At 40.1% G+C, this 16,188-nt stretch overlaps 1 protein-coding gene across 4 annotated transcripts in view; it reads right to left on the reverse strand.

Annotated features, from left to right (window-relative positions):
- Window positions 1-16,188, reverse strand: part of TOX (thymocyte selection associated high mobility group box) — a 217,646-nt gene that overhangs the window by 96,169 nt on the left and 105,289 nt on the right. For 3 of the 4 annotated variants that reach the window (XM_005506487.4, XM_065053618.1, XM_021292927.2), the window contains exon 2: window positions 5,989-6,054. In XM_005506487.4, the coding sequence (XP_005506544.1) occupies window positions 5,989-6,054 (66 nt within the window). Of the gene's footprint in view, window positions 1-5,988; window positions 6,055-7,953; window positions 8,045-16,188 lie in introns of those variants that run through there. The other variant, XM_021292928.2, reaches the window with a different exon arrangement.

The raw sequence follows: 16,188 nt of genomic DNA on the forward strand, positions 1-16,188 counted from the left end.
GCCCCTCTACTCTGCTCTGCTCTGGTGAGACCCCACCTGGAGTCCTGCATGCAGCTCTAGAGCCCTCAGCACAGGAAAGACATGGGCCTGTTGGAGAGGATTCAGAGGGGGCCACCAAGATGATCAGAGGGTTGGAATGCCTCTGCTATGAGGACAGGATGAGAGAATTGGGTTCGTTCAGCCTGGAGAAGAGAAAGCTCTGGGAAGACATTATTGCAGCCTTTCAGTACATAAAGGGGATTTATAAGAAAGACAGAGAAAGACTTTTTACCAAGGCCTGTAGTGACGGTACAAGGGGCAAAAGTTTTAAACTGAGAGAGGATAGATTTAGCTTGGACACATGAAGAAATTCTTTACTGTGAGAGGAACTGGAACAGGTTGCCCAGAGAAGTCATGGATGCCCCATCTCTGGAAGTGTTTAAGGTCAGGTTGGATGGGGCTTTGTGAAACCTGGTCTAATGGAAGGTGTCCCTGCCCATGGCAGGCAGTTGGACTACAAAATCTTCAAATGTGCCTTCCAACCCAAATCATTCTATGATTATATACATATATATCTATGTACATAAACACGGCCTTGCTCATGCAGCTGTTCATGGATTTTTATCAGGAACTCAATTCTTTCAAGGCTTTGTGCCTGATCCCAAGACATATTAAAAAATTATGTTCTACACAAAAGGGAAAGGTAGAGTAACATTACCTATAACCACCCATTCAGGATATGAAAGATTTGCCTGGTGTTTTTCTTTCCCTGAGGCCATTTAAACCTACATGCCATTTTTTTGAAAGTGGCACCTGTAGCCTGCTTCAGAGAAATGGGGGAGAGAGAGGTGGACATCCTTCTGTTGATACTCTATTTTTGAAATTAAATGTTAGTGGATGAGGAGGAGGGAGATAGAATTCGGTCTGAAACAGCCCTGAACTGCAGCCATCCAGTAGACTGACCAGCTGGCATTGCCCTCTCACTACGGAGCAGCCACTCAACTAATTAGAAAAGGCTTTCCAGAATTTGGGAAGGGTTGTTCTGGACTTCAGGGTAGTGGGACTACACTGGACCACTTAGGGATTCTCCACCTAAGAATGCTTCTTTTCCTGAGTCCTTCCCAAGGTAGCCAACTTCTGCCTTTCTGTGCTGACTCTGGCTTTAGGAGAGTGAGAAAAGAGCCATATATTTTGGAAGGAATGGGATACAGTACTTTGTAATTCTAGTCTACCTACAGGTAAGAACAAAGAGCAAGAAAGGGCAGCTATTATGTAGCGTTTATTCATCCCTATTTCATATGGGTAATAGCTACCCCATTAATACTCTAGGAAATTAGAGTATAAACATGACATAAGAAGTTAGGTTTATATCTATGACTATGTGCATATGGCAACAAAAGGCAGGGGAACCCTTTACTTTCCTATTAACATATTGCTATCGGATGTCATTCTATCCCATTTTACTTATGGTGTTCACTATATCAAAGAGCCTGCATACAGATTTTATCAGATCTCCCTGGCATAGCTCTGTGCAAGCAGTATTCCTTCCTCTGTCTTGGCAATCTCTTTTCTTCACACTGGGGCAGTAGGGGTACTGCCCCAAACCATCAGCTCCAGGCCTGTTGTCCTCCCTTCCCTTTGCATCGTGCAGGGGATTTGGCAGCGGGATGCATTACCCTTAACATTTATCAGGCCTCGGGAAGGCTGGGAAAGTGTGCAATAGTCTGTGCAACAGAGTCCTGAATTACATTCTGTATTGTGACTAGGAAGAAATGTAAAATAAACAATATAATTTTATACTGTGCTGTGCGTGACCCACAAGTTACAGGCGGAGGAATTACATGAAGAACAATTTATCTCAGAGATTCCAATTATAGGTGTGGGGAGAAAACAATATATTTGTAAGAATTTGAAATGCAGAGCAGTTGGCATAGTTTTATTTTAAAATGATAAATATTTTCAGATCGAAGTGCAATTAGTAGTGAAAATGTCATGTAGTTTTACTATGTATGTTTGTTAATATGGCTGGCATAACTCCTTTAGGAGATGCCTGCAGTGCAGAGTCCTGTACTTCATATATCATAACCAAAAATACAGTACTCACACGCATACATAAAATGTACACAGAGACAACATTGCCAAACAGCCTTTTGGGACAGTCTAAAAGAATATCATTAATTTTTACTGTATACTTACACTTCTGGCTCAGTTCCAGTACTGGCTTTCTGCAAAAATCATTTCAAGTATAGAATTATGCTATTTGCTTGCAGCAACATCACAGGAACAGTAGTGAGCCATATGTTGCTACTTAGCAACTTAGTCTATAAGTCCCAAAGCATGTACTGATTTGAAAATTGAACTGAAATGATAATTGTTGAGGGATGCTGTGAGGCAACTTGTCTTGGATTACTAAGCTATGCAGATGTTTGATGTTATATAGCAAAAGGAACAAAACTACATTTTTCCTGTCCAATGGCTGAGCTTTTATTTATGTTAGCCTAAAGGGGATAAATTGATTAAAACCCTTAAAATAATACAAGGTGAACACTTTGCAGTAAACAGAAAGAACTGAAGTGCAAAGTTCGGCTTTTTCAGGGCAATTGAGACATTTCTGATATCTGAATGTTATTTTTTTCTGCTACACAATATATTTTATAGCCCCAAATTATCTTGAAATTCTGGGTTCTATGAAAAGTTAGAGGCAAAAGGAAAAACAAGCAAAACTAACTTCTCAGGCTTAGATCCAAGGCAAGAATGCGAGCAAGTCAGTGTTCATCAGAACCCCAAAACTCCTGCCTCTATAACCACGTAATCCTGAAGACAGCCTAGTGGAAACCCCTTAGACTTTGGTGTTGCATACCATGACTCAGTCAGCCCATCTACCTCCCAAATAAGCTGTGTCAGACTCTGAAATTAGAAAATGATGCTCACGTCTGACTCAGTCAGCATGATCAGAGCCTGAACAGAAGTTTCTGATAGGACTGTGCATCTCTTAACATGTGGGGCTCATATTTTAATTACCAGATGTGCATCCATGTATGAGATTGGAGAAATGAATTCACTCCTCACTCTGACAGGATTCAAACCCTCATCTCTGACCTTGCAAGGGAACAACCAAGTTGTTGGGAATGGGAGGGAGCCTGTATTCCTCTTGCTGAAGTCATACAACTGCAAGGCTTATGAGGACAAATGCAAAATGGACACGGGAGATGGATTAAGTGACCAGGCTTTCATCTGGGAGAGAACATTTTCACATCTCTTCTTATGGGATTATTTGTATTATATCCAGTAACAGCGAGTGGAAAATAGTCCTGAAAGCAGGGACCAGAAAATACAGCCACACATTTTCCTTTTCCTCTCCCTCTCCAGTAAGCTACACAATCTTGCATTTTTTATCTTTTTTTTTTTTTTTTTTAAATTATTTTTATTTTTTAAGACCAGTGAATATTGTATGCTGTCCAGTTTTAACAAGCAGGTTGGATGTTGGAATAGTAGGCAGTTCACCAATTTTGAATGACCACCAAATGTTAACACCTGAGATGGGAACGATGCCCCATCACAGTCAGTGAAGACCTCACCAATGCCATCAACGGGGAGCTGCTTAGTTGCTTTGAGGAATGACCAGCAGTGATCTACCCAGTAACAGGTCAGGAAGGCTCCTCTCACAGTCCCAGTTCTTACCTAAACCAATTTCGAACACAACCCCAGCTTCCTGCTCTTCGTGTGTTTTTTTGTCTCCCTTTTTATTATTACAGGCTTTCATACATTTTCACTTAAAAAACTGCTGTAATGGTGCTAGCACCAGGAGAGAATCACATAAGGGAAAGGAGGGTGTGACAGCCCAAGCCTGACAGCTTCTCTCCAACGTGCATGGGAGGCTGTTTAACTGGTGTGCCTTTGGTAATGACTTAAAATACTGAGCCTGGCAGCTGAGCTACCTCTTGCAGTATGGATCTCCCAGCAAAGGACAGAGTGTCAACATCTGCCTCTGGGTTTTGGACTCCAACTGAGAGCCAGACACCCAAGAGCTTGGCTTTGCCATAGCGAGATTTTTAAATCTGTAAGCTCTGCCTTGGTTCCAGCCCTTAGTAAGCATTCAGGGTTTTCTGTCATCTTTGAATTTGGAAATGTCACATTTGATAGATTTTTTTCCTTGAAGACAAAATCATTTGCACTTACAATATCTAGGCCTGGATCTTTAAAGGTAATTTAAGCACCTTGCTTCCACTGAAACCAGTGAGTGTTAGATGTGTAAGTATCTCTGAGGATCTGAGTCTTGTTAGCACATGTAGAAACTGCATAAAAGATTAAAACTTATACTCTTAATTTTTCAATACGCCATTTAAATTATTTAAACTACATGCATACACAGTACAAAAATATCAACAGAAGAAAAATATAATGTGGATTTGCAATTCTTTATTCAAAACTGTTTAAGACAGATATAATGATTCTCTGAAAGGTAGCAGCTGCCTTATAACAGCAATCATTCACAGAGTTTGTATTTCTACTGTTTCAAACAAATTCAATTAGCCCTTGCACTTCAAAACCCTTAAGGCATAAATGAGATGATACTAGGCTGCTTTAATCTAATAGTAATACTAAAACTTGTCAGTGAAGTTTTTGGATTAATGGTTAGAGAAAAATTAATAATATAATTTTTCATTTTTTAATCAAACAGTTCTATTCTAAACTACCTCTGGATCTTGGAGGGTTCTTAGCTGAATAAGTTCAATCATGCACAAACCCTAAATGCAAAGTATAGTTGGTCTCTAAAGGTATTTCAGAATAACTTCAACAGGAGGCTAGGAAGCAACATGGTGGAACATTTTAAAGATGGACTTTTTGGATTGAGCTCATCTCACACAACCTCCTGCTTCCCTGCCCCCAAATGAACCTGTATGCTATACATCACAATTAGTTAGACCAACATGGCTATCTGAAAAACCCTACTTCATGAAGATATTTAGTTCTGAATGTATTGTCACTTTCCAAAGCTGTTGATTCCTAAATCATATCCTACTTATCTACACACATTTTCTATGCATGCAAATTTATTTCCCTCCTAATGAGAGCTCTTCATGCAATCCTACTGGTCCTGTCAGAAAGAGACATATCAGACTTGCCACTGCTGGGCCTGAGATACTGCGTGACCTAGACAATGAGCCCAATTATTGAGGGCAATTTCTGACACAATCTAACTGACCTGCACCGCTACCACCCTCACTTAATAATGTGAAACTAAACTGACCAAAACGTGAACTAAACAAAAACTTCTCTCTCACATATAAGTGTAACTATAGATGGAAAAAACAAAAATTTCAAAACTCTTTTTGCTTTTTAAAAAGGAATTAGATTTTTTCACTCGTAGAAATCTATAGTAACTTAGGCTTCAAGTGGAAAGGTAAAAGATTTTTAAATATACACTTAATATCAGAATTTAATTTGTATGTTTCCCCAAAAGGGAAAGGACTCAAAAATACCTGTAAAGCATCCACATCACATCAAACCTTTTGGGCTGCAAGCTACGGAAGTCATTGTCTTAACCCCACTGCAAATGGTGTAACATTGGCAATATTCCTCAGCCATTCGATTAGTGTTAAAAATGCAATTTTTCAACTACAACTGGCCTACAAGTGATAATTAAAGCTCTTTGTGACATGTGTAGCTTACAATGATTAACTTGTCTGCAGTCAGATAAACAAATAACCTGCACCTGTAAAGACTTTATTTCCTGAAGGTAAAACAACTGTTTAGGAAAGATCATGCTGGCAAAACAGCTGCTTGCATTCTGGAGAGGAAACAAGGTAGTATCTTTCAACAAACGCCAACTCTGGTGTTTTATCAGCTCTATCTCATTAACTGGAAACAAGGCTTAAATGCTTTGTTTATAAATTATGATTATTCCTGATTGCAGCAGTTACTGATAGCACCACTCATTTGCAATGCAACTCTTTGAATTTGTTTAATTACAATTTGAAACAAGGCAGAGAAGATTAATTAACCCACCTGGCTGGCTGGCACATAGTCCTGGCTCGGCTCTGTCATACTCATATACATGTTCTCACCGTCAAACTGCAAAGGAAATAATAGTAAACATTCAGCAAACTTGAATATTTTTCAGCATTGACTGAAAAAAACAGTAGCTATGAAATAATATAACAGCCTGGTTTTAGAGACTTGTAATTGTGTGTGTGCATCTTGTCTTTGATGTTCCTGTTGTCATCCTTATTGACCCTGGATGTCAGTGATTTGGAGTAATTAGCACTCTAGTAATTACAGCTAGCAAGCAAGAAATGAGTGGTTTCCTTTCATCTGCAATCTGTTTTAAAACAAAATGGCTCATTTTGTGCACTATGTATACATATTGCTGTTGGTTGTAATGAAGTACTAAGTGAATTGCACAGTTACTGAGAAAAGGAAGATGAGAATAGAAACTGCACTAAAATGCATCTTAATGGATTCCAACTTTAGCTTCTGAGCAGAACAAGAGCTGAAATTTCAAAACAAATTAAACCCCCTTCTATTGAAATGTTCCTGTATCAGAAAGTAGGAAATACATTTCCAGACAGCTCTCAGACATGTGAATGTATGAAACAGTATACCTCCTGACCATATGGTTTAAGAGAATAGTTTGCTCTATGTGTGAATAAAGTAAACTTTCATAATCAGAACTGCAAAAGTACCCTTCTGTAAATGATAAATACAATTTCTGGAAATATAAACAGAGCTTTTTCGTTTGTTTATCTTTTTCTCCCCTCATCTGCAGTTAGGAAGTAACAGGAATGTGACAGAAAGAAGTTGAATAAAATCTGAAGGTGTAGATGGAGAAAAACTATCAGAACTAAAGTTTCATCCTGTACCAACACAAAGAAATATAAAACTACTGATTTCTTACATAATCTGGAAAATGTCCCCACAGAACTCTTGTCATGCCTGCTCAAGTGGCAGCGACAACAGGGCAAATACATTCCCAGTGCCCGCTCAGGAGGTAGGGAAAATCTTTTCAAACCTTTCACGTAGAAATGAACAACAGCAGGAATCCCCATCCCCAGTCATCAGCCACGAATTTCCAGCTGTTACAAGGTCTGTTTGAAATGACATTCACCTGCCCCCTCCTGTGAATGCTTAGAGTGACATATTTTGGAAATGACCCATTATTTTTGATGATACAGCGGTATTTTTAAAAAGTCCTCGCTACTGAGCTTGCTCCACTGCTGGAAAAGGTGGCAGTGAAATAGCCCATGGCTTTTTCTCGATCTGTGCTGGGCTTCTCAGGATATTCTACTTTTAATGTACAGCATATTCAACCAGACCAAAGTGGCAAAATCAAACTGTGGCTTTTGGCAGACAGCTCTACCAATTTTTGCTGAAGTGGCTGAAAAGGTTTCGGCTTCCAGCTGTTCATCCTCTTTCTCTGCCAGAGGCCACAAGGCCTCTAACAGCAGCAGAAGTGAACAAGCGCCAGGTCCTGGCACAGCAGTTGATGCTCTGCCCTTCCTGGCCAGAGCTCTTTAACAGGTAGTCACAGCCTACCTGTCAGAACTTCTGGTTTCATGAGAGGGAAATGTTTATGTCATGGGCACAGATGTGCCATAGGGAAGAGAGTATTTCCAGGGTCTGGTGGAATAGAGACAGTTGCATTAGATCTTAAAACAGGGACTTATGGTTGTTCCTTTATTGTTTTGTGTTTATACCTGTCATTTCTTTTACCTTTCTCATTCAAGAATTTTCCTATTTATTAGCATTCAAAGCAGAGTTTTGAGGAAAACTTTTTAGCGCCTGGATTAATTGCACACTTTAAAAAATGCAGTGTTTCTTCTACTCAGATGGACAGGTGAAATTCTGAGGAGAGATTTCACAGCCTGCGGTGGGAAGCCAAGCGCTCCAGTGTAAGGCCTACAGGAGCTCAACTTACTCAGCTTGTCAGACAAAAGGCTGAAAGGTGCCTTGATCACTGCGATTGGTACTTACACCCTGGAAAGACGTCTGGTAGCAAGATGTCAGCCTTCCTGACAGTGGTATAATGAGATCTAGTGTTGAGAAACGGGACCTAGAGAAATTCAGTTCTGAAATAAGATACAAGTTCCTACTTTAGAAAGTGATTAAGCATTATGTCAACAGCAAACTCATGATTTCTTAAATATTTGAAAATTAAGTTAGATATCTTTTTCAGAAAAGATGCATTCCATATCATATTAATGAGAAATCCTATGGACAGGATTGTTACGCTGGTTGGTTATAGTAGTCCTGTCTGTCCTGGAAGCCATGATTCCATAAGTCTCCTATTTTTAATTTCCCACATTACCCTCATATATCTGCTGCACTGCCTTGCAAACATTGGTATAATTAAAATATTATGTTGCATAAGTTTGGTTGCAAGAACATGAAGAAATTTTCCATATACGGGCTAGATACAGTCTGGGGTTATTTTAATTTATTTTGCCTTCCATAATGCCTGAGCCTGTGATTTAAGAATCTTTACTGAGCATCCTGTTCTTTCAGACAATTCCCTCTTTTGGTCATTTGTCCTTGCTCCCAAGCTTGCAATCACCAAGACTGCATTCACAGAAAAAATTCCCTAAGGTAATTTTTCCATGAATCTTGGAAATTTCCATAATTCTGTGTGTTCTTGGATCATCTGCCTACCTGATCTATGCCTTGCTACTAGTGGTGCCTCCAGCATTGATGGGATCTTGGATCTCAGCCTTTCCTGTTTGTTGCTTGTGGCCCTCTGTTTAGCTCTGAAATGCTTTTTTTTTCTACCGTGGTCTGTGGGCTTAATGTGAGCATGTATCAATGAAACAAAAAAAAACCCCAAAAAAGGTAAAAAGGTACGCCTAGACTCAAACTTCCTAGCCTTTTGGCTTGGCCTTACATGAGAAATTACCTTATTTTTTTAAATCTGTTAGGGCAAATTCTCAGAAAAATATATTGATGCATAATGTCTGTAAAATCTGACTGACCTGTTAACATTTAAAAATACCTGGCCCCTGTTTGATTTATTAGTTAATTTCTTCAATATTCAAATGTGGAGTTTAGTCACTGGAATATTTAGCATTTGCTTCTTAAAAGTATGTATAAAATGCTGTATAATAGGTTGGATAATTCAATAAGATTTGATGCAATGTGTATTTTTGTAGTGTTCACATTTTCAGGATGTAGACTGCAATGTATTAGCTGACACTAACACCGTTGCCATGTTAGTATTTGAACTACATTTACAACTACATAAATGATTATCTGCCCTCAGTCTAGTGGTGCATGGCTTCTTGGCAGTTCCTAAAACTTCAGACGTGAGCCTGAAAACCACCCATAAAGTCAAATGACAAAGTATATACACATGCACTTCGTGTAGCAGGTATTGTCAGGAGATGCCTCCTTCAAGTTCTCAATGTTTACTAAAATGTTTATAAAGGAGTGAAATTATTATTTTTGTGTATCAAAACAAAATATTTACTCCAATAATTCCCCTTCCCAGCTACTAAAGAAGTGTGGAGTACAGATGACCTATGCATCCCACCCCAGCCAAAAAAGTGTACACAAGCCTTCAATAACAAGAAGATCAGAGAAACTGACGCAGCACATTGTATTCGTGCTCACCTTGTCCAAATGCGACTATCCCACATCAAAACAATAAACCAAGAAAGAATGCCAATAAAAAACGATCCACTGGAAGATGCTACTCTTGTTTTTTCTCACGTGTTTCAGAAGTGTCCAAAACAAACCCCTAAACACCAGCAATGAATACTGAATCATTTCTCCTTTTTATACACTGCTTTGTAACACTCATGCTCTGCAGAATAGCATCTCTTGAAAAACTTCCTTCAGGACAGCTTAATTCATACTACATTCAACTTGAATTCAGCTTTACAAGTGAGGTGATTTACGCACAGACAGTGAGTCAAAAAATCAGCAGATATGACCCAAAGATGACTCTAACCACCAGATTTGTCTTCCAGGTGATACTCCATGCCTTCAAGATTGGCCTATTTTTAATCATCATCCCCAGTTCTTCAAGCAAAGAAACTGCACAAGCATCACTTAAACTGTGGATGATTCATCCAAACAGAACAGATGAAACACAAAGGCAGGCAGTTAAATGAACTGTCTGTTATGAACCTACGTAGGATGTATATATATTGTATGACATTTCATCTAAAGCTTTCCCAATGTGTCTCCAAGTTCCTTCAGTATCACTAAGGGCAGATTTCAAAATCTTTCATTTTAATCTATTAAAAGTGAATGCTAATACAATATTCTGATGTGTGATAAGAACTACTCTTGACAACATTTCTTTTCATATTAAAGTGTAACTGCATGAGAAGTTTGGGTGAGAGCAAACTAAGAATATGACTGCATTGTAATATGAAAAGATATATAACTGGGAGCTCGTTTTAATATATATTCAGAATTGCATAATATTCTTTATTTAAATGATTATTATAAATAAAACATACAGGCAACACTATGGCATGGCCAGCTAGAATCTCCCTTAGAGTAACCCTTTGTTAGACAAGTTATAACGTTCAGCAACTAACAGGCACAAAATACCCAAGTGCTGTTAGTAAATGCAATTTACTCATATAAGTTAGGAATATAATCACTGGCTGAAGGTTACTGATGCAAGAGCTATGACAGAGTTCAGCAAATGTCCAGAGTGGTAAGGCTGTTTTATCAGGGGCATGGATTTACCAAGGGATCTAAAGCTGGCTTTTGTTTCCCATTAGCATGGCATCACCTCAGAGACATACGATGTAGCCATGGCCAGGCAGCCTCTTTTCATCTTCCCACTTAGCTTGCAGCCAACTCTGCGACATCTATAATAATGACGATGAAGTAGCAAAGCTTGCAAGAATGGTATTTTTTCATTCATTCTTTATGCGCTTCTTTAAATGAAAAACACATAAAGACATTGTCATCAGGTTGCACAAAACCAAATAGAGAACAAAATTTCTCATGGTGACACCAACTTAAAGAATCTTCATTATAGCCTACATACATGGAAGAATTTGGAAGACAAAAATGAAGGTACAAGAGGGCAGAAAAAACTAGAGGAACATATTTATATACCGCTAACTCTATGTGCGTATATACAGTCGTTATAAATGCAGAGACATATCTGCATTAGCTTCATGTAGCTGGTTCAGATGACAACTGCCATACGGATGTACAGGTTCAACAGAGGCTTCCAGCCTAATCATGTGTCCTCATTTCCCCACTGCCTACCTTCTTCTACAGCAAGTCACTCTGTCTCCATTGCCAGGGTCACCTGTACTATCTGGATTACAGGGAGAACAGATTTTCACCCCTATCTCTTGTCTTCTTGCTACCTCACACTTCTTTGCTGTTGTTGAGGGAAATGAGGGTTTATTTTGCTTCTTTTTCATCCATAGTTTTTAACTTCTGAGGGAACTGCATATTTGCTTTCTCTTTGTATGCACACAGATATGTGCCCTAAGTTCTGCAGGCAGAGGGGGAGAAACTTTGGACACTGTTTTGTGCACAAATGTATCTCAACAGCAATATCCTGAAATGTAGAGATTAAAGGAGAAGCAGAGAGGGCAGAGATGATCAAATTGGTGAAAGTGTCTGTATTTAATAAGTTCAGCTTCTGGGTAAAGCCACTTGGACTCGACATCCCTGCTTCTTCAAAGGATGTTACAGATCTTCAAAGACTCTGTTATTAACCACATGTAATCTAAATACAAATTTCTCCCCTCTTGAATTGGAACTGGAAGCTAGATTTAAATTTCAACTTTAGCTATACCTTTTAACCATAGTTTACCTTGCTCTGATGGTTTCCCAACACAATTTGTTGTGTTTCATTTTAAGAAATGTTGCAATAACATTGTGTAAAAAGATTACTTATTTCTAGTGATTTTAGTGCTTATAGATATCATTTGTAACTTACATTATCTAAAAGCCACTCATCCTGAAAAAGCTTTAAAACTAGGTAATTTTGTTTATTTTAAACCAAATGCCAAGAGCGGGCATTGTCTCAGGTTGCTTGATGACAAAGAGTGTTACTTTATTTTACTCAGAGCTGCTGAAATGAGACTAAAATGATGATGAGATACAACATAAATCATCAAATAGCTATGGCTAAAGAAACAGTTGATCTTGTTACAGCAACCATTAAAAATAAAAACAGAGATGCTCTGTAAACATTATTACACAATGGAAAATCTGTTTCTTGACGCAGTTTGGCAGAGCGGTATGTCTGTATTAAACTGAAACTCCATTTTGTCTCCTGAACCCCATTTTGTATGCTGTACTGAACACATGTTCAAACTTGCCCACAACAGGTTATAGTAATACATTTCAGACAGGCATCCTTCCCAGGAAAGGGGCTTGACACCTCACTGAAGGACTATCACAGGAAAATTGTCAAAAAACAATCTAATACTATCGACTTTGATTGTGTCTGTTCTGCTGTCTTCCCTTTCTCCTTCCAGGATTGTTTTTCAAAAGATGAGAGTATGGAAGACCTTGACTTCAGTAAGGCATTTGACACAGTCTCCCACAGCATCCTCACAGCTAAGTTGAGGAGGTGTGGTCTGTACAACAGAGTAGTGAGGTGGGTTGCAAACTGGCTTAAGGAGAGAAGCCAGAGAGTGGTAGTCAATGGTGCGGAGTCTAGTTGGAGGCCAGTATCTAGTGGAGTGCCTCAGGGGTCAGTACTGGGACCAATATTATTCAATATATTCATTAACGATTTAGACAAGGGAATAGAGTGTACTATCAGCAAGTTTGCTGATGACACTAAGCTGGGAGGAGTGGCTGACAAGCCAGAAGGCTGTGCTGCCATCCAGCGGGACCTGGACAGGCTGGAGAGTTGGGCGGGGAATAACCTAATGAAATTTAACAACGGAAAGAGTAGAGTCCTGCATCTGGGCAGGAACAACCCCAGGTTCCAGTATAGGTTGGGAAATTACATATTAGAGAGCAGTGTAGGGGAAAGGGACCTGGGGGTCCTGGTGGACAACAGGATGACCATGAGCCAGCACTGTGCCCTTGTGGCCAGGAAGGCCAATGGCATCCTGGGGTGTATTACAAGGGGGGTGGTTAGTAGATCGAGAGAGGTCCTCCTTCCCCTCTACTCCGCCCTGGTAAGACCACAGCTGGAATATTGTGTCCAGTTCTGGGCCCCTCAGTTCAAGAAGGACGGGGAACTGCTGGAGAGGGTCCAGCGTAGGGCAACGAAGATGATTAAGGGAGTGGAGCACCTCCCTCATGAAGAAAGGCTGAGGGAGCTGGGGCTCTTTAGTTTGGAGAAGAGGAGACTGAGGGGTGACCTTATTAATGTTTATAAATACATAAAGGGTGAGTGCCACGAGGATGGAGCCAGGCTCTTCTCGGTGGCAAACAATGATAAGGACAAGAGGTAATGGGATCAAGCTTGAACACAAGAGGTTCCACTTAAATTTGAGAAAAAACTTCTTCTCAGTAAGGGTGACAGAACACTGGAACAGGCTGCCCAGGGAGGTTGTGGAGTCTCCTTCTCTGGAGACATTCAAAACCCGCCTGGACATGTTCCTGTGCGACCTCACCTAGGCGCTCCTGCTCCAGCAGGGGCATTGGACTAGATGATCTTTTGAGGTCCCTTCCAATCCCAAACATACTGTGACACTGTGATACTGTGAGATTGGGCGAAAATGCCTGAAGGCAGCAGCATGGCAGAAAGAATTCCAGTTTCTTCACAGAGCTGGATGTCCCTATATGGCCAAAGGAAGGTGATCACTGCAGACTGGCAGAACATGGAGAAGTCTTGTCCCACCTGGAACACCAAGAGCCCTCCAGGTCACAGAATGTTTGATGTGCCAAGCATTAGAGAGGAGATAGCATGCCTCAAGGTTACCAGTTTTATTAATTCCGTTAACACGTTTTCAGGAGTTTTCATGAAAATCCTTTATGTCTCATGTGCTTTCATCTTCTTATATGTTGTCCACAGACTTTAAGCTAGGAATATACGGTATGATGTGTGTAATTAATCCAAGTGCAGTGACGTGTGGGCTAGATGTATGAGAGTTGGGAAGGAATCTGCCCCAGTCTTGATGTCTCCCTGGAGAGTGGGAGTGAGCGACAAGGTGGGTGAGTGCTGGCAGTGAGCCCCAGAGCGGGAAGCCAGGGTGCTGCTTCGCAAGGAAATGCTGTCAGACATCTCCTACACTTAGAAAGAGCCAGAAACAGCGACAAAACTCTCTCTGCCTACAGCACCCAATGGACTTTGATACATTCAGTGCTTGGATCAAAGCACAATAACGCTTGCAGACCAGCACTGCGCTATGTCTTTTCTACAGCCTGGCTTTCAAAAGGGACATGTTTTGAAAATACCTTGCCTGCTTCTCCTAGAATGAGACCATTTTTATCTCATTTTCCATTTTTAATTCACATTACTGCCTCAAAAGTTATAGGCAGTGCTGTTAAAGTTTCCTCTCAGATTTTGATGCTTGTGCCACAAATCTCCAACTCAGACTTTCTACCATTGCGTTCCCCAAGCTAACTCACTATTTACGCTCTTGTTGCGAGAAAGGGGAGGAACTGGAGGGTTTGCTGAGTACATTCTCAAAGGTGGCAAGCTGGCTGAATATCTAAATTCTGGTAGTCAAAACCAGAATGATGGTACATTTTGACTGGTAGTCAAAACCTGAATGATGGTACATTTCATGTTTTTCCTGAGCTTAATAGAGTTTAATGTGGAACCAGAGAGGAGGTGAAAAGGGGTGTTTAGCTTCCTGCTTGGAGCCTGCATGTGCCAATGCCTGACAGAGCCTTGAAGTTGCTCGCTTGCACGCAGAGCGCCGGCTGAATGAGGTTACAGTGCTGAGCACAGCGGGCTGATAGAAGTAGGATCAGACTGATAGGAGGAGTGGCGGAGTCCAGGCACAGCAGAGTGTATCAAAGACAGCCCAGGGGAGAGCCGGTACTGTATTAGTCCTTTGTGTACATTTAAATGGAAGACAGCGAGCATGCAGAGACGAACTCTGAACTCTCTCAGCTGGGCTCCTGCTCCTTTTAACCTCGGGTGTTAAATAAAATAAAATAAAATAACCCCAAACCAATGCACTGTTGTCTGGACTTCTGTGCTAAACTCTCCCTTGCATATTGAATAGTCATTAAATAAACATACCAAGATCAAAGTGCCAAGTGCTTTTGTTATTATTTTACTCAATCCACACTAAATTATAGATGTAGCCACCTACTGGGAAAATTGGGTGATAAGGTGGAAAGGTTTGAACAGCTAAGATTAGACCTTCCTTTTTCTGCCCGCAGTGGCTGAGGAAATTTGTTTAACCTGGTAGGCTTCTAATATTTTCCAACCCCAACACACTGGGCCAGTTTCATGGCATGGTCTGATCATGGAAGGTGAAGGGAATTATGCCATTGCCATTTGGACAGGAACTGGATCAGGCAGAATGGTAAGGTAATAGGGCCCTTCTTTCTTTGACTTTTAGAGTAATTTTTGTCAATATTCATCTCTGCCTCATCATTTCATATGGTAGATTATGTAGTAAAACACGTTAAATCTTAATAGAAAGGATCTACAGAGAGCCATCTGTGACGAAAAAAAAAACAACCAAACAACATTTTTTTGCGTATGTATGGCAGAAGAGAGGCTACACAGATGTTAGTGAATGAGTTTTGTACAACTAGGACAAAACTGTTCCCTTGCATGACTACAGTGGGAGCTCTGTGCAGGGATCCATGGACAGAATTTGACCCACTATGTTATTTATAGAGTCAATGGGGTATATAGAGTTCCTGTGGGAAAGTACATTGGTTTCTACATGGCAGAATCTTAGAAATAAAATGGGCCAGACCAACATTAACAACAAAAAGCATGAGCAAAATTCCATTACTATTCTGAAAATCCTATGACAGAGGCTCTTGAGAAGTAAAGAAACGATTGTCAGGTAACTTGAAAATCTTGCCTGCATGCCACTATTCCTCATGTTTAAAAGAATAAGAAAAAAAAAAACAAAAACAACAAGCCAGCAACCCAAAACCAAGGCACACTTAGAAATCTACGGCATACTTAGAAATCCAATTTTAAAAAGTTATTGTGAGGCTTGATTGCCTAAGAACTTGAGCACTCTAGACCAATGCAGCAGGTAATTTGAGTATGTGCATAACATGCATTAAAATTATCTCGTTGAAGTGGATGACAGTGTGAGAGTATTTAAAATGACACACCCATTCAAATAT

Source organism: Columba livia, chromosome 2 (genome assembly GCF_036013475.1).
Source record: "Columba livia isolate bColLiv1 breed racing homer chromosome 2, bColLiv1.pat.W.v2, whole genome shotgun sequence".
Taxonomy (NCBI): Eukaryota; Metazoa; Chordata; class Aves; order Columbiformes; family Columbidae; genus Columba; species Columba livia.